Below are 22504 nucleotides of genomic sequence, written 5' to 3'. Positions count from 1 at the left end.
TTATTTTTATTTTTGAGAGAGAGAGAGACAGAGTGTGAGTGGGGGGGGAGGGGCAGAGAGACAGGGAGACACAGAATCTGAAACAGGCTCCAGGGTCTGAGCTGTCAGCACAGAGCCCGACGTGGGGCTCGAACCCACAAACCGCGAGATCAGGACCTGAGCCGGAGTCAGACACTTAACTGACTGAGCCGCCCAGGCATCCCACATTCAGCTTAATTAAGGGGTCTAAGTCAAATCAGATGATGTACCAAAGATAGGGATGGAGGTTTAGAGATATCGCTTCGAATGCGTAGTAGAATAAACACAAAGTAGGAGTGGGCGACCTTGTTTCTTGGTGTGACATTCATGAGTCTCCCAGGGTGATCTGGCGCAATTCATTATCTTCTGAGTTACATGGCCGTCTGCCAAATCAGGTTTTTTTAATTGTCAACTCTAAGGAGTTAGAAGCTAACAATTCACATGGAGGAAAAATACATATTTCTCCTTTTTTAAGTTTATTTATTTATTTTTGAGAGAAAAAGAAAGGGGCAGAGAAAATCCCAAGCAGGTTCCACGCTGTAAGCTCGAACTCGCAAACAGTGAGTTAGTGACCTGAGCCGAAATCAAGAGTCAGACACTTGACCGACTGAGGCACCCAGGTGCCCTCATATTTCTTTTTTTAAGATTATATTATTTTTTAAATAATCTCTACACCCAATGTGGGACTCAAACTTACAACCCCGAGATCAAGAGTCGCATGTTCCACCAAATGAGTCAGAGAGGTATCCCAGAATACATATTTCTGGAACAACTCCTAGGCAAATATATATTCTCTAATTAATTTTAAAAATGCAACTGGGGGCACCTGGGTGGCTCAGTCGGTTAAGCATCTGATTTCAGCTCAGGTCATGATCTCACAGTTTGTAGGTTCAAGTCCCGCGTCAGGCTCTGTGCTGACAGCTCAGAGCCTGGAGGCTGCTTTAGATTCTGTGTCTCCCTCTCCCTTTGCCTCTCCCCCACTTGTGAGTGCTCGCTCTCTCTCTCTCTCTCTCTCTCAAAAATAAATAAACATTAAAAAAAATTTAATGCAATTGAATTCAAACCTGAGACATCATGGAACATGTGCTAAAGAATAGTAATTTCTTTAAATGATAATATCTTAAGACATAACAATAAAATTGCATTCACTCTTCAATGGAACTAGCTCCATAATGTCAGATATTCTGTCTTCCTTGTTCACATCTGGATCTCCAATGCCCAGTACACATTAGGAGTCCAATGAATACTCCTTGACTGAGGATCCATTAATGGTCTTGAAAATTGTTCTCTGGGAAACAATTTCTGCTACTGCTTCCATATTAAGCTGAAGGGTGAAGAGTGAGGGGAAACAATTTGTTCCATCCAGTGTGTCCTTACCTCCACAGGCCAATAAAACTGAGTACTCTGAATTAGGCAGAAGAAAAAGAAGGGAGGTCTATTTTCACTGGCGACAGTGGGCAAGAAAGTCGTGGTACCAACACCCCAATCTCTAATCTCCCAATCAGAACTCAAAGGTAAAACACACTTTCACTGTCCATGTGTCCTCCGTTGGGACACAGGCAAAAGTGAAGGCTCACTTTGGGTTGAGGCTTGGCTGTCATTGGACCCAGCTTCAGGTGATTATTCACAAAGGTCAGGACGACTGGGTGACTCAGTAGGTTAAGCGTCCAACTTTTGATTTTGGCTCAGGTCATGATCACACGATTCATGAGATTGAGCCCCACATCGGAATCTGCACTGACAGATTAGAGCCTGCTTGGGATTCTGACTCTCTCTGCCCCTCCCCTGCTCATCCTTGCTCACTCTCTTTCTCTTAAAATAAATAAATAAACTTAAAAATATTTTTTTAAGTCAAAGATTCAACTCAAACACACAACACTACGGATTTTCTTACAATACACTGGGTGAACAGGACTGTTATGTTCTGATCATGAACCCACTTCCAATCAGAAACAGGGACCAGCCCCCAGACACAGGGCACGTACCTCTTGTCCAATTTACTGCCACAGCCACCTCATTTGAATCAGACATCTGAGTCTTAATTGCTTCAATTGCTTTTTCTTGTTTGGTGATACAAAACGTAGTAACGCTAAGCAATGAAAGCCTTGCTGCTGTCAGCAAGGAATGACTTTGCTTAAGGCCATCGCTTTTGGTTTATGACAAAACTCACCATTATGGACACGCTGACACCTGCCTTCCTCGCCTCACCTCCCCAAGTGAGACAAGCCTACAGGGAACCTGCCAGCTGTAAAGCCGCTCTTACCATCTGACCCAGTAAGTAATTCCACTCCTGAAAGTTTTAGTCTAAGAAAACAACTCCGAGGAAGGGCAATGTTTACAACAGCACTGTGTAAACAGGGCGGAGGCTCATGAATGTTGACGGGGATGAAAAGCGAAGATCGAGGTGATACCTGAGTTGCTGGTTTGGAAAACTTGAGTAGGTGCCGGTGCCTCTCACAGATACAGGGAATGCGCAGCTCAGGCTGGTAAGAGCTGGTAACTGTGTGTGCCCGGCAGTTTTAACTGCCTGGGTGTGTGAGTGGGAGAGGGTCTTGCGTACTTCCCTAATTGTTTACAGCAAGAAGGAATGACAGTCTTAAATACTGTTTTCTTTTTTGTTATTATTCATTTATTTTGAGAGAGAGGAGAGGGAGAATCCCAGCGAGGAATCCCATGCAGGGCTCAAACCCATAAACCACGAGATCGTGACCTGAGCGGAAACCAAGAGTCGGAGGCTTAACCGACTGAGCCACCCAGGCGCCCCTTAAGTACTGTTTTCTTAACTGGCACTCAATATCTACCCCAGGCCCCATCCTATAGGCCAAATCCAACCCCCGACCTGTTTTTGTACAAGTTTGTACCTTTATTAACAAAGGTGTTTAAAAAAAAAAAAGTAGTAACATCAAAAGACATTATGGAATACAAAGCTGAGCTGTTCAATATTCCTTCAAAGGACTCTTCCTCGATGTGATACTTTTTAGTCTGTTTTTCTGGTTCAATTTTACATTTTCTTCCATTATACCTCCAGAAACTTCCCCCAGTCAATGCTGCCCCAAGCAACACACAGCTTTTTCTGCTTGTGTATTTTGTTATTCTCGTCAGCTGTGGATAATTTATGTAGCCAAGGTTCTTAAAACAGAGGTTCAGGGGGTGCTTCGGTAGCTCAGTTGGTTGAGTGTCTGACTTCAGCTCAGGGCATGATCTCTTGGTTGGTGGGTTTGAGCCCCGTGTCACGCTCTGTGCTGACAGCTCAGAGCCTGGAGCCTGCTTCAGATTCTGTGTCTGCCTCTCTCTCTGCTCCTCCCCTGCTTGTGCTCTCTCTCTCTCTCACAAAAATAAACATTTTAAAAAATTAAAAAATAAAATAGATACACCGACTTCTGTGAGAAGTCAACAGTATTAATAAGAACAGTTTCACACAGGTGCACACTTGAAAAGTTTAAGGATATAGAGGAGTTTACCAGGTGATGAAGTTAAAAAAAAAAAAAAAAAAGGAGCTAAGGAGTCTTTGCAGAGGGACCATTGTGATTTGGTTTCCCAGCATTCTCGATTTCCTCAGACATCACACCTGATGAGCTCTTGGGCCATGAGGTTCGGGGAAAGGATCCCATGGATGTTAACAGAGTTAACAGGGCAGCTCTGAGACAGCTATCCTTAGAAAGGTTTGCCTGCAAGGTTGGCCCTCGGCTGGCATGTGGGAACTTAGATTTCAGGAGGGCTCCCCCATTCCCTGAGAAAGCGGCTCCCTGTTCCCAAACTGTACCAGGGGGTTTATGCTAAATATACCTGCTTTCCTTCTATGAATCTGGAATTCTGCTACGGGGTCTGGCAAGACGAGCCTGTGTGACAAGCCTCCCAGTGAAAACCCTGGACACTGAGTCTTGATAGACATTTTACACGTGTTGTCACGATTTGATGCTGGGGGGATTAAGCATGTCTTGTGTGACTCCATGGGAAAAAAAAAAGGCTTGAAATCTTGTACCTGATTTCCTCTGGACTTCACTCAATGCAGCCTCTTCCTTTTTCTGCTTTTGTTTTGTATTTTTGATGTAATAAATTGTAGTCTTGAGTGTGGCTGTATGCTGAGTCCCACGAGTCCTCCCAGCAAATCATCAAAACCAGGGGAGTCGGGGACCTCCCAACACACTACCCTCAGCCATACGTTTGGGTCCTGATAGATGCATGCATAGCCAACATCTCTATCGAGGTGATCCGAGGATTGGCTTCTGACTCCAGCATGGCTAGTGAGACCAGATGAGGCCTTCCCTGGCGTTCTGAGAACCCAGCGTTCTTTATTCTGCTGGTTGATGTGGGATGGGACTGTGAGGCTGCACCTGGTGGTTGCCTTCTTATGACCAAACAAGAACAACCTGGAGTTACCAGGGAGGGTACCACGTGGAGCCTGCTGATAAGGCAGGCACAGAAGGCAAGGAATTGGGCCAGGATCACAATCAATTGCTTGATCAAGCCCCTTCAAAGACAGTCCTACCCTTCTAGATGTTTCCTCTGTTACGCAGGCAAGTTGTGTTACCAGTGTGAACTAGTAACACACCGCAAGGATCCCAACTGATGCGACACTGAACCATGCCAGAGTCTGACGGAGAGAAGACTAAGTGAGAACCCTGTCAGGTTTCTGAGTTGGGAAGTCACATATTTATTCAGGTGTGTGTACTAGTAAGGCCCCTCTGGTGGGCAGGAGGTGCGTGGTGAAAAACTGGAGACCAGTGGGAACACCACTAAATGAGCTATCCAGTAAGAGGGTATACATGGTACCAGCAACTGGAAAACCCTGGAAGATTCAGTAAATGGAAGTGAAGGATTGGATGTGGGAGAGAGAGAATCCCAAGCAGGATCCCCACTCAGTGCAGAGCCCCATGCGGGGCTCAAACTCACGAACCACAAAATCCCAACCTGAGCCAAGATCAAGAGTCTGACACTTACCCGACTGGGCCACCTAGGTGTCCCTAAGAGGTGATGTTCTTAACTAAGGCAACAAGAATACATGCGCATTTAGGGGTGGAGGGGAAGACGACGTGTTGACCTGCACAGTAACCAGAGGACAACAGCCTCGTAATGACTTGTAACTGTGGGTGGGACTGTGGGATTATGGAAGGAGCGTAACTAACATACAGGTTCAGGGGCACCAGCACTCAGGCGATGGGTGAAGATATGAGAGGAGATGAAACCATCCAGGAAGAAAATGTCTTCCAAAGGGTGGTCAGGCCTGAAACCTCAATCCTGATCCTACAGAGATGGGTAGATAGGAGAAATTATAGAAGAGACAAAGAGAAAACAGGGAGACTAACCCATGGGTTCATTAATAAGTTAATATATTTCTTAATGAAGGATAAAAGGGAAATGATGAATTAAGGAGGACAGTGTATTCAACAGTATGAAGATTACAGAAAAAGTTAAGGAGCACAAAGACAAAGAAGAAGCCGCTCAATCTGGATAACAGCCTCTCTCTGACCTTTGAGACTGACAGAGAAAGGTTAGGAAGATAATTAAAACATCTCTTTCTTAACATGCTTTAAAGATGTAGGGTCTACATTCAACACTCTCATCAGTGTGTGGCATTTGATTCATTTTAACATACTGTTTCTATTTGAAAGGACACTAAGCTCTTCCAAGCTCAAGAGCAACAACGGCTATGACAAAAGACCAACGTTAAAAGGCTGCCCCTTTAAAAAACAAATTCAACTGGTGTAACAAAAAATCACTCTGAATTATAGTTTTAGGATACCATACAGAGATCGTGAGGCTGAGGCATAACTTCTAGGTCTTCTCTGCATCCTGCTCACTCATTAAGCCAACAATCCTGAGGCGTGCCTTCGTGTTCCCCCACTGTGCTAAATGTTCCAATTCCATGTTTCTGAGACCGTTTCCCTTGATCCCTGAGCCTCCTGAAGCGAAGTGCCAGGCCACGCTGCCCGAAGCCCTATTTGGGACTGAAGATGGTCCGCCAGCTCCTGAGCAAGTCAACAGCGGTCTCTGAGCACACTCGTCGGCCCCAGGTCACAGTCTGTCCGTAGGCCGGGCCGTAATCGGTGACTGGTTAGCGCAGGGCAATGCTGACGGGCACCAGAGCCTCCTCTGTTCTCTCTCTGCCTCCTCTGCTTACCACTCTCCACCCAGGCGTTGATCCCACATCTCCAAATATATTCCTGCCCGGAGATCTCCACGTCAAAGCCCGGTGGCCAGGGAACGCAGCCCGTAACAGCCCTCTCCGCACACATGTTCTCGGCCGCACTCCACAACTGGAATTCACTCCATCTCCGACCTCGGCATCCCACTTGCTGGTCGCCTCTGCGGCCGACCCATCAAAAGGGCATCTCCTCGGCACACATCATCCGAGCTAAAATGGTGGGGGAAAACACCAGTGTGACAGCACTTGCCTGTGACCTATTTCTGATTTGAGAGTGCTGATTAAACAAGAAAATTCTTATGTTTGGTAGATTTACAGGCATTCTATGAAAATAAAAAAATTTCAACAAAACCGAGGTGAGAAGAAGGAAAACTATTTGGGAACATAAAGACCTTTTTCCTGCTTTAAAGCAGAACAATGTCATAGCAAAGTATGGAAAAATAAGTGAATACATGTGACAATTCATGTTAAAACTAGGGTATCAATACATTAGAGAACAGAAATTAGCAAAACAAAGTGCAGAAGACATCAAAGTGGTTTTCCTCATTTAATGTTCCTTTCCACTTATAAATGCTATCACAGTTCTAAAGAATTGGGAGAAAAATTTTTATTATGAAGATATAGCTCTAAGAACAGAAAGTAATTACATGCTAGCTTATAGTTCATTGTAAAAAATAATTATAACATGAAAAGTTAGTAAAAAATTAAAATCTGAAAAGTTATCTAAAGTCTGAAAATGTTAAGCAGAGTCCTCTGTATCTTGGCTGTGATCACTTTTGCATATCTGGGAGAGGAGAGTATTTAATTTCTCTATTCTCATTAATAAGGTGGTGTGTCCTTCACAGCTTGGCATAGTCTTTAAGAATCATCTGAAGCTTCTGGCTCAGCAAGATGTTCCCTCTGGCCTTCAGTCTGCCACTAAAGAATGCCTGGAAAGGAAAGCGGGACAAAAGAGCGCCAGACTTTATCATGTTGCATTTCATTTCTTTTTTGAAAAGATCACTGTTCAGACTGAATACAATTGAGATAATAACTCTGGATGACAAAGGCAACTTTTATCTAGCAATAATACTTTAATGATTATAGATAGTACCCAAATTCCTAGATACCTAAGGAAACAAACAAACAAAAAGACTCCCTGTGTATTTTGGAAAACCACAGAATAATTTATCTGAACTGACAGATCTGGGAGTTCTGTGTCTCAACCCACACTTGGATGTCGGTCTATGTTCTTAAATGTGAATTTGAGACCCTATGAATATAGGGCTTTGCTGTAGTCCTGACAATAAAAGTATTTCTTACTCCTTGAAAGAGAAAGCCATGTAACGACAAAACAACACCATGTAACTAAGTAGTGAATCGGCCCTGTGCTATAGCATCAGAAGGGCTGGGTTAAAATCGAGGCTCTGCCACTTCCAAGCAAGGTGAGCTTGGGCAAATTACTTAACCTCTCTGAGCTCTAGCCTCCTCATCTATGGGGGCATGACAACAGTACCTAAATAACGTAGCTTTGTCGCTGAGCTGAACGAAATAGTGTGTCAAGTGCTTAGCTTAGAGTGTGATGTGCGGTAAGGGCCTATCAAACGTGTCATTATTATAACCAAGTGAAGGCTGGAGAGTTCGAACACTACAGAATCGCCTGTGGACGTGGCCTGACACAGAGACTTGTCCACGTTCCTTAAGTTCACCCTCGCTGTCAACTTCCCTCGCAGTAAGAAAACACATACGTCAAAGTTCATACAGCTAATGGGGAAATAGTATATAGACTATGAAGTGAAAAAGAAATCCCTAGGTTTTTAGATAGATGGAAAAAAATGTAATATCCATGTATTCTTACCATTACAAAGCAGCCTAGGAATACAGTCTCACCTGAGAAGCCAAGCCATCAGCTTGCAGTGAGCCTGTTTCCTGCTAGTTGACAGCTGAGAAAACTTGAGAGCTGTAATAACCGGCTCAAGGCCACAGCGCCAGCAAGAAGCGGGGCTAGGCCTTGAACTCACACGTGTTCTTCCTCAACACAGCCTCCGGCTTATCAACATACAGCAACCTGATCTTAGAAGCAAACTCTCATCAACTGGAGGGAAAGCCAAAACTACGCCAACTTCTTATCCCAGAAAAAAATAAAGGGGAACTCATTCACAATCAGGATCAACTGCGAGGGGTCCAAAGAGGAGCCTGGGATTTCAAAGCTAAGACTGCTTTCGCGGGGCAGTGACAGGCACTACGCTCCGCGAGCCTGGCAGAGGCGTCAGTACCGAGACCTGCCTGCTGGGGTCCAGCTCTGAGACGGACCTGCCACCGAGGATCAGAACACCTAATTCCTTGAAGTAGATACACCAAAGCCAACGAGGACAGGTGTCGCAGAGTAGAAGAATTCTGTACAGAGATCTCTGTCCCTATCTATTTCCTTAGGATAGATTCCTAGAAGAAATACTGAATCATGACACAACCACGCTTGCCCATCACCAGTGTGCAAACTGTGCGGCACAGTATGGAACAGTATGGAACATTTAGCATTTTCGAGGGAAATACAGGGACATCAGTGAAACACAACTCTTGCTTGGACCTAATCACTTAATAAAGGGGTGTTAGGTATTTCTCTGAGCCTAGGAGTGCGAGGCAAAAAGTACTGAGACCGCAGGTTGCCACGCCACGAAGGAACAAAGTCTGAAGCCCTCCCACAGTGCTTTCCAGAAAGACTGTACCCAGTTTATAGTCGCTCCAGCTACCTGTGAGTTCTCTTATCCCAACTGTAACGATACTGTTCATTTTAACCTTTGAAAATTTGAGGCAAAATGACATCCGCTAATTTGCATTTTGTGGCTACTGGGAAAAATGAATAGTTCTTATGTATCTAAGTCATTTCTATTTATTGATTACTGGATCACAACTTTTGCTAACTTTTTTCTATTTGGTGTTTTTCAGAGCGTTGCAGAGGTTACTGACACCACTCTACCGTGTATCGTCGTTGTCTGTGTTATTTCCCCCAGGTTTATGGGACCACCTCGAGGAGTCCGACAAGCTGGCGTTTTCAGTTTCCCCATGGCCTCAACTGCTGCTGGTGAGCTCCTGTTCCTGATTTTTATCCTTGCTTTCATCTGCTCAAGTATCAGTGAGGGCCCATAGTATGCCAGGCGATAATCTAGGCAGGAAATAGGTTATCTTCCTCTGTTCCCATGGAGCTAACATTATGGTAGGGGAGTCAAAAAATAAAATGTAAGCAAGTAATTAAAACCTGTCATAAACACTAGGAAGGAGAGAGCAGGATGCTATCCTCACATCCTTCCTAACAGAAAGGAACTACTCTGGATGAACTGAAGCCAGCTCTGCCAAAAGCTCAGGGGACAAGATCCAGAAAAGGCAACGGCACAGACACCAAAGCAGTAAAAGGTGATGGGAAGAAATGGAAAGAATGAACAATGTGAATGAGTCAGAATTCTAAGTGGGGAGACAAACGGTGTGGGCTGAAGCGAGAAAAGACGAGCAAGAAAATCGCCACGCAGGACATGGGAGATTGGTAGTCTGGATGTCATCCAAGTGCAAACGGAAATCTTAGGGAGGTTTTCAGGTAGGGCGACCAATAATCTAATTTACATTTTTAAATGGTTCCCCTGGACCCTGTGTGGAGAACAGACTGGTGGAGAGGCAAGTTTGGAAGTAGTAAGACCAGCCAAGAAGCCACAGGAGTAAGCCAGCGGAGATGCTGGAGGCTTGGATCGTGGTGGTATCTCTAGCGGGGAAGGTGGAGGATGAATGTTAAGATATATTATGGAGAAAGATCAGGCAGAATTAAGGACAAACAGAATATAGAGGTATAGAAAGAAGCCAAGACAATCCTTACATTACCAAGCGTATTAACTTGTATAGATAGATGGTAGTGCCATTTACGGAGACAGAAAAGACTGGGGGAGAAAATGAACTCATGAGTTCTATCTTAGACGACGTCAGTGAGATGCCAGTAAGACCTCACATCAGAGGGTCAGGTGGAGAGATGCCGACAACACTGTGGAACTCAGAGAAGACAAGTCAGACATTTAGATCTGTGAGCTGTCAGCACATCCAAGGCTTTAAATACCACAGGATGGAGGAACGCATTTGGGGAAAGACGTTACTTAGAGAAGAGCCCTGAAATGAGCCCTGAGAAGCACCAAATTTAATGGGTGGGGTGGAAGAAGAAGACAGTAAAGGAGATTAGGAAAAGCCAAAGGTACAGAAAGCAAAACAGGAGAATATGGTGTCAAGAAAGCCAAGGGATGACATCATTTCAAGAAGTTGGTGGTTAACTCAGTTGAATGCTAAGAAGGGCTAAAGCAGACTTGGAATGCAGTAAAAGATAATCAGAAGAGAGATGAATGAACAAAGGGTCACTTGTTGGAGAAGCCATTTTTATGAATCATGAGGGAAGCTACCAAGGTCAGCAAGAGTCGGTGGCAGAGAGAGAAAGACTGTATATATGAGGAGATGCGGTCTCTGATGACTGAAGACTAATGATCTTATTAGCACTGAGGTTGGGGAGAAGGTAACAAAGCCAAATGGCTTCAGAAAAACTCCGATATTAATTAGAATTTCTCAAAGGATTATCATTAAGAAGAATAAGTAGCTAGGTTTCTGTTAAGTTTTTGCTTCTGCTTTTATTTTTTACATTTAATCCCATTCCCTCTGGTGGTGACTTAGGTACATGGAATGATGAAAGCACTACCATTTGCTATGCCGCTGCCCAGTGCCATCCACTAAATGATCCATTCACCCCCAAGGGTCTTGTATTCCTGGCAATTACAAAGATGTTTCCCTGATCCTACATTAAATCTTTATATAAGGGCACCTCAAATGTAACACGTCTAAAAAAGAACTCCTAACGACCCACTCTCTGCCCTGGAGTCAATTTTCCACTCAGCGGCCAGAATGACCTTTCAAACTCATGCCACAATGGCTTCCTATCACACACAAGATCTAGACTCCTTGCCAAGACTGCGAAGGTCCTGTGCAAACCAGCCCTTCACCACTCTCCCACTCCCCCTCCTCCCCCCCTCCCAGGGCTCTTCACCTGTCTCCTCACAGTTAAAGTGCTTCAGTAAAGTCCAGCTACTCCTGCATCAACACTTCATGTCCTTGGCCTCATGGTTCATCCATGAGCACTCACTTTGGCCAGTGCTCTGTCAGGCCTTTTTGGACAACCCCATCTCAAACAGTTCCCCTAGCCTATCACCATCTAATCCAGGGGCCAGCAAACTACAGCCTGCAGGCCAAACTCTGAGGCCAGTTTCTGGAAATACAGTTTTACAGATGGAACACAGCCCCATTCATTTATTTCCATATTATCTGTGGCTACTCTGACTCTACAGGGGCAGAAGTGAGGGGATGCAGCAGAAACCATCTGGCCCACAAAGCCTAGAATGTTCACTAGGTGACCCTTTACCGACAAAGTTTGCCAACCAGTGCTCTGACCCATTACTGTGCCTTATTTTTCTCAATACCTGAAATTAGATTTTTTTTTCCCTTCCACTCCAGAACTAAGCTCAAACAGTAGGGGGCACTATCATGTTGAGCCACACCTAATGCCTGAATCAGAGTTAAGTGCTAAGTAAATTTCTGGGAAGGAATCAACTGAGGTCAGCTGGTGCGAAGCACCAGACTGAGCTCTTCGTATACGTTATCAGGTTTAGTTATGACTATTGTTTGGGATTATCACAATTATTGTATTAACTTTATCGTTGAGAACACTAGAATTTAGAGAATAAGTGACAGCGTGGATTCAAACTCAGACCTATCTCATGTCAAAGATCATATTTTTAACACTACACTAATTACTGTACAGTTCTTTTTAAATTAGTCTTTCTATCCAGGAAAAGTGCACTTTCTCAGGTATCCAAATTTTCTGCTCCTTGTAAACTTGCACAACTGTTCTCAAATAGGCTTTCCTTGTTCGGGAAGTCACTGGCGTTTTACAGTTTGCGTTGTGATTATAAACAACTTTTATTTTCAGTGACATCTTCTACTTGGGTTCACTGCTGTGTGAAAGCTATTTTTTAATAATAATTGAATATCCAACTGCTTGCTTGAAGCCCTTCATTCTAATAAATAGTAGTTGATTCTCTTGGGATTTCTAGCTACATGATCATGGTTTGAAAGTAACAAGTTTTTCTCCTCCATTCTAATTGTTACATCAGTTTCTTTAATTTTGCGTCTGTGGTTTGGCCAAAAGTCTCAGAACAATATTAACTAATAGTGATCTGAGAGGGCAGCCTTGTCATAAGCATTATTTTCCAGGGAAAGGCCTCTAAATGTTTCATCTTATTAAGTAAGACACCAGCTGTTACATTCTATCCTTCTATTTCCAGTTTTCAATGATGATTAAGACAACTTATTAATCTTCTACATCAGGAATGAATTTCTAATTTCATAAAGTATCTAGTAATGCATGGTTTTTCACCTCTGAATTAATGACAGAATATATTTAAAGGTCTAGATGTGGGTTTTATATTGTTCTAGTCTATGCTGAAGAAGAACGTCACCCCCAAATTCAGTTTTAAAAGGTGTTATTTGGAACTCCTTTAAAAATATATATGATCTGTCAACCCAGATATTGATATCAACTGTGTCTTCTTCAAAGCTGTAAGGAACCTGTCTTATAAATCAGCATTTGGGAGTCAGCTGAAAACTGCAATTGTCAAATAGGAAGCAATGATGATGAATGGACTTGTTAGGAACATTACCTTCTGAGGGTCAAGCTTGCCCAGGACTACCTCCATGAAATCTTCGTCTGAAAGTGTGAAGGTCGTATCCGCAGAGCCTACTGCAGGGCCTTGATAGACTTTTCCAGAACCATTTTTTAGGTCAATAGCTGTCAAAGACAGGAAGAGAGCAACGTGTGTTATTTTTTTTTTCTTCACAACAGGAGAGTAAAATAAAGCAAACGAAATGCAAACATATTTATAGTTTCCAAGATAGTGTGGCGCTTTCTACATTACACGTTCTCTGTCATTTAGAAAAATTAGAAAATCTTTATTTTTCAAGATGTCTTTTTTATAAAGAAGTTCTTCACAAGAGTAAAAATCAATAATAGTTTCACTTCACTAAAGAAGTATATACAACAGAGACATTTTAAATGTGAATTAATGTAGAGTAAGATATAAGGAAGCTAAATTGTTGGTGGTTATATGGTTAAGGCCTTTAGGTTCAAATACAAACTCTATAGTCAACAAAGGAAGAAAGCTGAATTTTAAAACAGGTGCATGCTGGATACACCTGGGTGTCGCAGTTGGTTAAGCATCTGACTTTGCCTCAGGTCATAATCTTGCGGTTTGTGGGTTCAAGCCCCGCATCGGCTGTGCTGACAGCTCAGAGCCTAGAGCCTGCTTTGGATTCTGTGGCTCCTGTTGTCTCTGCCCCTCCCCTGCTCATTCTCTCTCTTTCTCAAAAATAAATAAACATTAAAAAAAATTTTAAACAGGTGAATGTTAGTTGGGTTGGAAGAAGGAAATACACAATCTAGTCACCTTTTAAATACCTATATTCATCAAAGGTTCTGTCATAGCAAGATAGTCAAAACAGATGCGTAAAAATGTTCTAATTTGTTGCATGTACTTAGTATTTATTTACAAAATATTTCTTGCCCTAATTGTTGCAAATAAACATCAAAATTAACTTCTTTTCCAGGGCACCTGGCTGGCTCAGTCGGTTAAGCGGCCGACTTCAGCTTAGGTCATGATCTCACAGTTCGCGGGTTCAAGCCCTGCATCGGACTCTGTGCTGACAGCTCAGAGACGAGCCTGCTCCGGATTCTGCGTCTCCCTCTCTCTCTGCCCCTCCCCTGCTCTCTCTCTTTCTCAAAAATAAACATTAAAAAAAATTTTTTTCAATTTAACTTCTTTTCCCTTAACTGTTTTTGACAGAAGTATTTAAGTATCCCAGAAAAAGGCTGGGTAACTGGGAAAACTATGAAAAATTACCTTCATTGCTCTCTATAACATTTATAGAGTTGAATACCAAAGCCACAATTTACAAAGTTTTAAGTGCCTCCCATGTGACTGAGACCATCATCCCCTCCTCCAGTGCCAGCCTCCGGAAGGCGCTTTCTCTTGCTACAGCAAAGGAGCTACAATCGCATCACCGTCCCTACGAGTGTGCAGAGAGCTTAGGGCCCAGCTTAGGGCCAAGCTACACGTGCATGAGGAAAACCCAGAGTGCTTAACTACCTCCTGCTTAGCCCAAGACCTGCTCCAGAGGGAAAATGATATCACTCCAACTCTTCAGAGTACAGAAGTTGGCCAACTAAGGTAAAACAAGAACTCAACGAAAAGTCACCTTGGGGAAGAAGAAGGGCAAGGAGAAGGGGAAGTTTTTGCTTTGTACACTTCGTTCACTCACTCCATTGCTGAGTTGCTACTACGGGTGTCAGACAAACACAAGGTACTAGAAGTCATGCATGAAGAGCAAAGGCTCTGTTCTTACTGGCACTTAACTATGACATGTGTGTTCTCCTGTATTGCTTGTAGAGTTAAACAGAAAGAGAGAAAAAGGGAGGGAGTCAGGAAGGGTGGGGAAGGAAAGGGCGGGAGAAAGACTCTAAACTCTAAAAGGCAAACCTCTGGCGTTCAACAAACAACCTTCATGATGTTAATTCGTCACAAGTGAGCTAAAAGCCCACACCAGTCCTGCTCAGGAACGTTAGTGGGCTGCACACATCTTAATGCTCAGGTGAGGGAGGAAGGCTCTGAGCTAACGAAGGTTCTTATCTGTCCGCCTGCCCTCTCACTGCCCCTGGTTCTACGTGCAGCTTCACAGCCATGACTCTTGGAAAGCAATATGACTCTCCTCTGTGGAAAGCTAGAAACTAGGACTGATGAAAAAGAGGGCTCAGAGAAAGAGAAGGTTCTTAGCAAGAACACAGGGAGTGAGGGGAAAGGATTGGCATGTCCAATTCCAAGGTGGCTCAGGTTATGGTCTACAATATGGCTCGTTCAGCAGACTCATCATCCACCACCATTACCTTGAGTTTACATTCACCCACCAGTAAGGTCATGGTTATTCTTACTGAAATGAAGAAACATACTATATGTATTTTCTTTTACTGGTAGCAACTATTTTAAAAGCTTTGTGAATGACTTCAGCTTTGTATTTATATGATCATTAAGGCTCCGAAAGAGTCTATGAAAATTTCAGTTGTACTTTACAACATTTAATGGGGGTGAGAGACCATGCCATTTGGAAAACTGGGGATCTCTAAAGGTCTTGGGATATATGTACCTTACAAATCACAAAGGAGAAGGCAGCTGTTTATACTGATGCCTCCTTCCCTGAAGATTATAAATGCTCTGCTGGAACAAGAATGTCTTGTCTGTATCCCCTACACTTCCTCAAATAGAAAGTACTTAGAAACTATTTATTAACGGATGATTAAAAAAGCACACCGATGAAGCATCTCTATTAAAAAAAAAATAGTAACAACAAAATGAAAACTTAAGTTAAAAATAAAGACTTTTTGGGGGCGCCTGGGTGGCTCAGTCGGTTAAGCATCCGACTGAGGCTCAGGTCATGATCTCACGGTTTGTGAGTTGGAGCCCCACATCATGCTCTGTGTTGACAGCTCAGAGCCTGGAGCCTGCTTCGGATTCTGTGTCTCCTTTTCTCTGTGCCCCTCCCCCACTTGTGCTGTCTCTCAAAAATAAATAAATGTAAAAAAAAAAAGGTTCTTTTAATAAAGATTTGTTTTAAATCACACCATGAAGGACACAATACTTTTGTGCTGTTCCTGCCAAAAACTCAAACTAATAATCATGGGAAACATCAAATAAACATAAACTGAGGAACATTCTACAGAATATCTGGGCTCTATTCTTCAAATATGTCAAGGTCACAAAAAACAAGAAAAGACTGAGGAACTCATCCAGATTAACAGACTCAAGAGACCTAATAATGAAATGTAGTATCTGATCCCAATTGGACCCTGGACAGCTCTTTCTTTTTCTTTCTTCATTTCTATTATTGTTGTTATTATTCTTTCTATTGTTACTCTTTTGCTATAGAAAACATTAGTGGGACGACTGGTGAAATAAGAAAGTCTGTAGATTAATTAATACTGTATCAATGTTAACTTCTTGATATTGAGAGTGGTTCTATGAATAGATAAGAGACAGTCTTTGTTTTTAGGAGACGCTACTGGACTATCCAGGGAATAAAGGACACTGTATCTGTAAGTTTCAAATGCTCTCAAATGCTTTAGAAAAATGACCATAATATGTACGATGAAAAAAAATAGTAAAGGATATGGAATAAAATCATAATTTGGAGAAACTGAGTGAAAGACACAGACAAGTTCTCTGTACTATTCCTACAACTTTTCTGTAAGTCTGAAATCATTTCAAAAGAAAAAAGTACAAAAAGATGTTATTAAGATGAATAGCACCCACAGCAAGATGGAAAGCCATTAACGATTTAAGTGATTTTGTGAGCAAGTGAGTGAGTGAGTGAGTGAGTGTGGGCAAGCAGTCAGGGGCTGTGCTGTATGAGGGGATGTGGTCACAGGTGCTAAGGGAATCGAGAGTAACCTGAGGTAGACGCCCCTCCGACACACAGGTCCCCACCCCTGACTGGATGCCATAGTGCTTTCCGAAGGTCATCTCTTCAAGTCTTTCCTGTAAACCCATGAGACGCTTTCGGATCCCAGTCCAAAATGTGGAACAAGCATCCTCAAGACTGAGTTTATAGCCCAGCTGAGAAACCCTCAAAGGTGAACTGGTTGGTCTGCTAGAAGATGAACACCGACTATGAAGCCAATAGGTCCTAATGATCAAACGGTGCCACTAAGAATGAATGTATTCTGATCTTAACAGAACGCCAGTTGCCAAATCTGTATATATCCTTCCACATTCTGGCAAGTTTCTAAGGTCCAAAATAAATGACCTCTAATATTTACAGAACACCTTTGTCTAGACATTGTTACATGGTGCATAATGGATGCCTGGATCTAGTCCAATTACGTAGACTTAGCTCTATACAATTAATTTCAGTATATATATTTTTTAAACCCAAATAATTTCATTACATAACCAGCAGTATGCAAGCAATAATGCATAGTATTTCTACAATCTTGCTATATCAATGCCAATTCCAATCATGTTCCTATAATGGCAAAGAATACAAATATGTGAAAAGAAACTAAATTTCCTTTAGGGGAAAAACAACCAAATGGTTCAACGCCAACCAGCTTAAACCTATCATCAGAACATATTTGTTACTCAGCAACACTGTATCATCACTACACGAAAAGAAATGGGTCTTTATCAAAAGTTTCAGTAGCGTGGCTATTCTACATCTACTAGATACAATCAAACAACAGACAGATTCTTATCTGGAAACAGAGGGTAATATCCATGTCTAGACTTACAACAAATTGCATCTTTAAGATTCCCGAGCCACAGTGTAAGATGCTCACTTTATTTAGACACAAATGGAGACGCTGGGGCCATTAGCTACGCAGCAGACAGTCTTGTCGGAACAAGGATCTCCCTCCATTTTCTTCCTGCGTGCCATGAAGCACAGCAGCAAAGCTACTGCCCGGAGTCCCACCCACCATTTCCCTGAGCGTGGTTTCCAAGGCCCTGTCTCAGCTGTGACTTTATTTATCCCATGTTCCCAGCCCACGGTTCCTACCCACCAGCCCACATCTCAGTCTGCTACAGGTAAGCACCATGGCTTATCCTCTTCTCCCAAACCCCTCCCCTGGCCCACGTTTCACACATCTGGCAACACAGTCAACAACCCCAGCCACACAGGCTCCAAACTCTGGCATCCATTTGGACTCCTTCTCTTTCCTCTTGTTTTTCAGACATTATCAGTAGCCAAGCCAGTCAATTCTTCTTAGCAATAATCCACATATGCCCTCCTCCCTCCATTCCTTCCATGACCTTCAATTAGGTCTTCCTTCCCTTTCATCTGCAATGCAACAATCCTTGTCTCTCCAATCTCTGTATTCAAATTTTCCTGTGTCCCGCCTCTAAGAGGGAACAGCCAGTCTTCTCAAATTTGTGATCTGCAACCTAGCAGGGCACCTGGCACATTGTAAGCACTCAATTATTACTTGAACGAGCCAATCCCCCCGTTCTGTGAGAGTTGATGACACCTTCTCCATGTCTCTTATCAATTCTGTTCAGAATTATTGATGGATATGAATAGGCCCCGATTCCTTATTTGTACTCCTCCAAGCAAAATGTGTTTTAGAATTCAGAATCTTCCAGATTTCAGGAAGGAAATACAGCGCATAAAACATGTATCATCTATTATGGAAGAGATGCGACGATGTAACACTCTATACACAGATACACGATTTCTGTACTCAACTCATTTACACCGGGTGAGATGCGGACAATTATTTGCATTATATGAGTTCCAGTCAGGTTCTGGCATCAATGAGTTGGAAGGAAAAAGACCTTTCCAGTTTTAGACTTTGTGGTTTCTGGAATGACGGACAGAAGAACCTGTGTTTTAATTTTCAGGTAAAGCCTCTGATTCTTTATCATCCTCTATGCCTTCCTGTCATCTTTCATTTCCTCTGAATTTTTCCTGTTGCTTAGAACAACAGAATGGGATCCAAAGGGTTTAGCAGAACAACTTTTGGCTGGCTTTAAAAATTAACAGCCATGGGGGCACCTGGGTGGCTCAGTCGGTTGAGCTTCCAACTACAGCTCAGGTCATGATCTCACATAGTCCATGAGTTCGAGCCCCACATGGGGCTCTGTGCTGACAGCTCAGAGCCTGGAGCCTGCTTCAGATTCTATGTCTGTCTGTCTGTCTGTCTGTCTGTCTCTGTCTCTCTCTCTCTCTCTCTCTCTCTGCCTCTCCCCCCCACTCACACTCTCGCTCTCAAAATAAACAAAGATATAAAAAAAAAGATTTTTTTAAAAAGAAATTAACAGTCATAGATGTTATAAGCTATATTGCTTACTTATAAAAGGTTTCAGTGGGATCACCCTGTTCCTGATTATTTCCCTCATACTAACTAGAAAATATCCACACAACACGTTATCATTTTAAAAGACAGAAGGTACCAATTTCAGAACTTAAAAAGAAAAAAAAAGCAGGTGTGTGATTCATCTAAGACTATATACTCTACATGGCTTTTAGCACTTAGTCAACATACATGGAAAGAGGCTACTGTGTTACAGGTTGTACTAGAAGCAAGAAATCAAAAATTAATCTGTAGCCCTTTCTCAGGCTTACCCCCAAGGTCAGATGGGAGGAGACACCTAATTATGAACGGTCATAACCCAGTAAGATAACTGTGACAAATAAAAGACTGTTCAAAGGAAATTTAGAGATTTCTTTCTCCCGCTAATGTCCATCTACACCCCTGCAACAGAATCCAAGAATCCCTATAAAAGTAAAAGGCTAAAGGAGAACATTTATTCAAAAGGGTAAAATACCCGAAGGAACAGAACATAAGAACATGGCAAGGCTTTCAACTACATTTTAGAGTCACAAAAAGACACAAATAACAAGATCATTATGTCCTTGATATCATTATATGGTTACATGTTATAAATACTATTTTATACACTATTATATGGTAATGATATGATATATAACATTGTTCATTATTAACAGTGAAATAAGAAAAACAGGCTTCTCAATTTCTATCTACATAAAGAAGCACTATGTACGGGTCATAACATTTTTAGTAATATAAAACAATGCTCTGTAATCAAACCATTGTCTCCAGAAGCAGAAATAAGAAGGTCCTAGTGAGCCTCCTCCCCAGAGTTCCTCATCAAGGCCCTGCTTCCGGCTCTTTATGCAGATCTGGCGCCCTCATCCCACATCTCTCTGTTCCGTGCTCTCGGCCCACAAGAAAGGAACGGACGGGCTCTCCAGCCTCTCTGAGGCCATCTCTGCCCAGTGAGGCAGAGGCCACACCGGCCCTTCTGCTCCTGGGTGACGACGCACAACAGGCTTCACAGGGCCTCATCTCAAAGACACAGATACGGCTCCTCTGCAGCCGAAACCAACCCTGACCCAAGGGCCAACACGAGAACTCAGCTAATTCTCCTGAGATTCAGACAAATTTGGTTTTAAAAGACTCTTACTCTCCCCACCTCCAACCACACATGATTGGGTGATGTCAGGAGTGGCATCGGGATGGCAGGAATGGGGGGGGGGAGGAAGGGCGGGGAGAAGACGGGCACAGTCCAAGATCTGCAGTTGGAATGCACCTTCCGGGCCAATAAGCCCAAACCCCCGGGTTCTGAGACTCGCACAAGGTCAGTCACTTGTGACGGTCACTCCGGTGACACCCGTGCTCAGCCAAGGTGCAGTGAGGAGCTGCGGTCTTCTCTCCTGTCCACCAAGACACCAACGAGGCTGGGACAGCTAAGAGCAATTTAAAATACTAAGATGTTTAAGAAAAAATCTTTAAAACCGCTTGTGCAAAAAAAAAAAAAAAATAAGGACTCCCTAAATCAAAGCATTCAACCATCCATTTCATGGCATTAAGCGCCAAGATGAAGACGACAGATGCCAACATGGAATCATTTTCTAAGACACCGTAAGCCCAGAGGCCTAGACAGCTTCTACTGCCGCCAGCCACGGTGACATAGTCTGTGACACAGAGACTGGGAAAGCAACAACCAGAAGTGGAAACAGTTACGACACAGCTGAGATTCAGGTCCAATAATAGGTGGCCGACCAAAGGGAACAGTGAACCCTTTCAGGGAAAGCTTTAGGATCCCAATGTGACATGAGCTTTACTAAGGACTGCTCAAGATGAGAAAGCAAGCAAAAAGCTACCGGGCATCAATAGTAAGTAGTTATTAACAGGATTCCAATATTTCCATTTTTCCAGTGGAACTGTCAGGAAAAACCCTTCTCCTGAGTTAATTAAAGGTCATTTGTAAAGGGAAGCACATTTGCTAACACTGTCTACGAGGAAAAGTACCAACAAGACAAGGGGCAAATCTGAGTTACTAACACTAGTTTGCCAAGAGTGAAGCTCTTGTCTATGTTACACATCCCTGCAGGGCTCGAGGGTGCCAACTTTGGGACCCATGATTCCAGCACCTTCTCTCACTATTTACAGATCTCATTCCTCTCCTCTACCAGTATCTTCAAAGATCCTGTGCTGTAATTCAACTTCTAACAGACATTCCTCCCTAGGGAAAAAGCTGAATTCCATCATGGAAAGATAGACAACGGGAAGGGTGTGATAACACCTGCACACACAGTGTTGATCTATGAAGTTATTTAGACAAAAATTAGACACTTTGAAATCTGGGGGACTAAATACCTATCACATGTTTGCCTTCCTTTATCCCCCCCAGCGCCCTTCTAAATTAACTTCCTAGAAGCCCAGTGAGTCCCAGAAGAACAAACATCAAAATGTTAACTGAGGGTGGTGGCACTATATACATCCTTATATTCTTCTTTATGCCTTTATATATCAAACTATATGTCACAAGCATACACTGCTTAAAAGGAACAACAGTTGCTATATTACAAAGAAGGTTGTTAATATTGATCCAAAATCAGTTTAACAAAACTCCTAAATGTTCTTCTAGGAATACATAACAGGAGACTATTTCAAAAAGTTTCAGTTGCTTTAGAGATATATTTTAATTTTCTGCTCTAAGTGAGCATTTATAGCGATGTTTAGTTGTAGGGAAGAATAAAACAAACTGATTTTCAAGGCACTCACAAAGTCAGTCTTAAACAGCAATCTGAGAATTAAGGTGCAATCCAAATTAGTAATGTTTTGGGATGAGGAAAACAGTTTTATTTATTTATTTATTTTTTTTTTTTTTTTGATTTTTTTTTTTTAACGTTTATTTATTTTTGAGACAGAGAGAGAGCATGAACAGGGGAGGGCCAGAGAAAGAGGGAGACACAGAATCTGAAACAGGCTCCAGGCTCTAAGCTGTCAGAACAGAGCCCGATGTGGGGCTCGAACTCACGGACCGCAAGATCATGACCTGAGCCGAAGTCGGATGCTTAACCGACTGAGCCACCCAGGCGCCCCGAGGAAAACAGTTTTAAATCTGTCAAAATATAAAGATTTGAAAATATTTCATTTGACCTATAAATTTGCTTTCTGTTTAAGGGGAATTTAAAGACAAAAGAAGCACATAGCTAACAAGACTGTTTAAAAGTACTAATTTCAGTTATACACAATGAAATCTTTAAAAACAGATATTTTCATTTTCACGGATTCTTTACACCTCTGAAAAACACACATGGGTTCAGTGCCCTAAAACGTGTTATTTCCCATGAAAAGGTAGGGTTCACCTACCTTCAAAGACACAGGCTCTAATTATAACAAGGACGCTTTACCTCTATGTACTAAGAGTTACCTTA

At 42.6% G+C, this 22504-nt stretch overlaps 1 protein-coding gene across 2 annotated transcripts in view; it reads right to left on the bottom strand.

The window, feature by feature from the left end:
- Positions 1-6697: 6697 nt before the first annotated feature.
- HSD17B4 (hydroxysteroid 17-beta dehydrogenase 4) overlaps positions 6698-22504 on the bottom strand; it is an 85131-nt gene continuing 69324 nt past the window's right edge. For both annotated transcript variants that reach the window (XM_042933669.1, XM_042933677.1), the window contains 2 exons: positions 12877-13004; positions 6698-7092 (listed from right to left, as the gene is read on the bottom strand). In XM_042933669.1, coding sequence (XP_042789603.1) covers positions 7003-7092; positions 12877-13004 — 218 coding nt within the window. In that variant the 3' untranslated portion in view covers positions 6698-7002. The remainder of the gene's footprint in view (positions 7093-12876; positions 13005-22504) is intronic.

The sequence above is a fragment of the Panthera leo genome, chromosome A1 (assembly GCF_018350215.1).
Source record: "Panthera leo isolate Ple1 chromosome A1, P.leo_Ple1_pat1.1, whole genome shotgun sequence".
In the NCBI taxonomy this organism is placed as follows: Eukaryota; Metazoa; Chordata; class Mammalia; order Carnivora; family Felidae; genus Panthera; species Panthera leo.
Note: the sequence above shows the minus strand (reverse complement) of the source record. Positions and strands in the feature narration are given on the sequence as shown.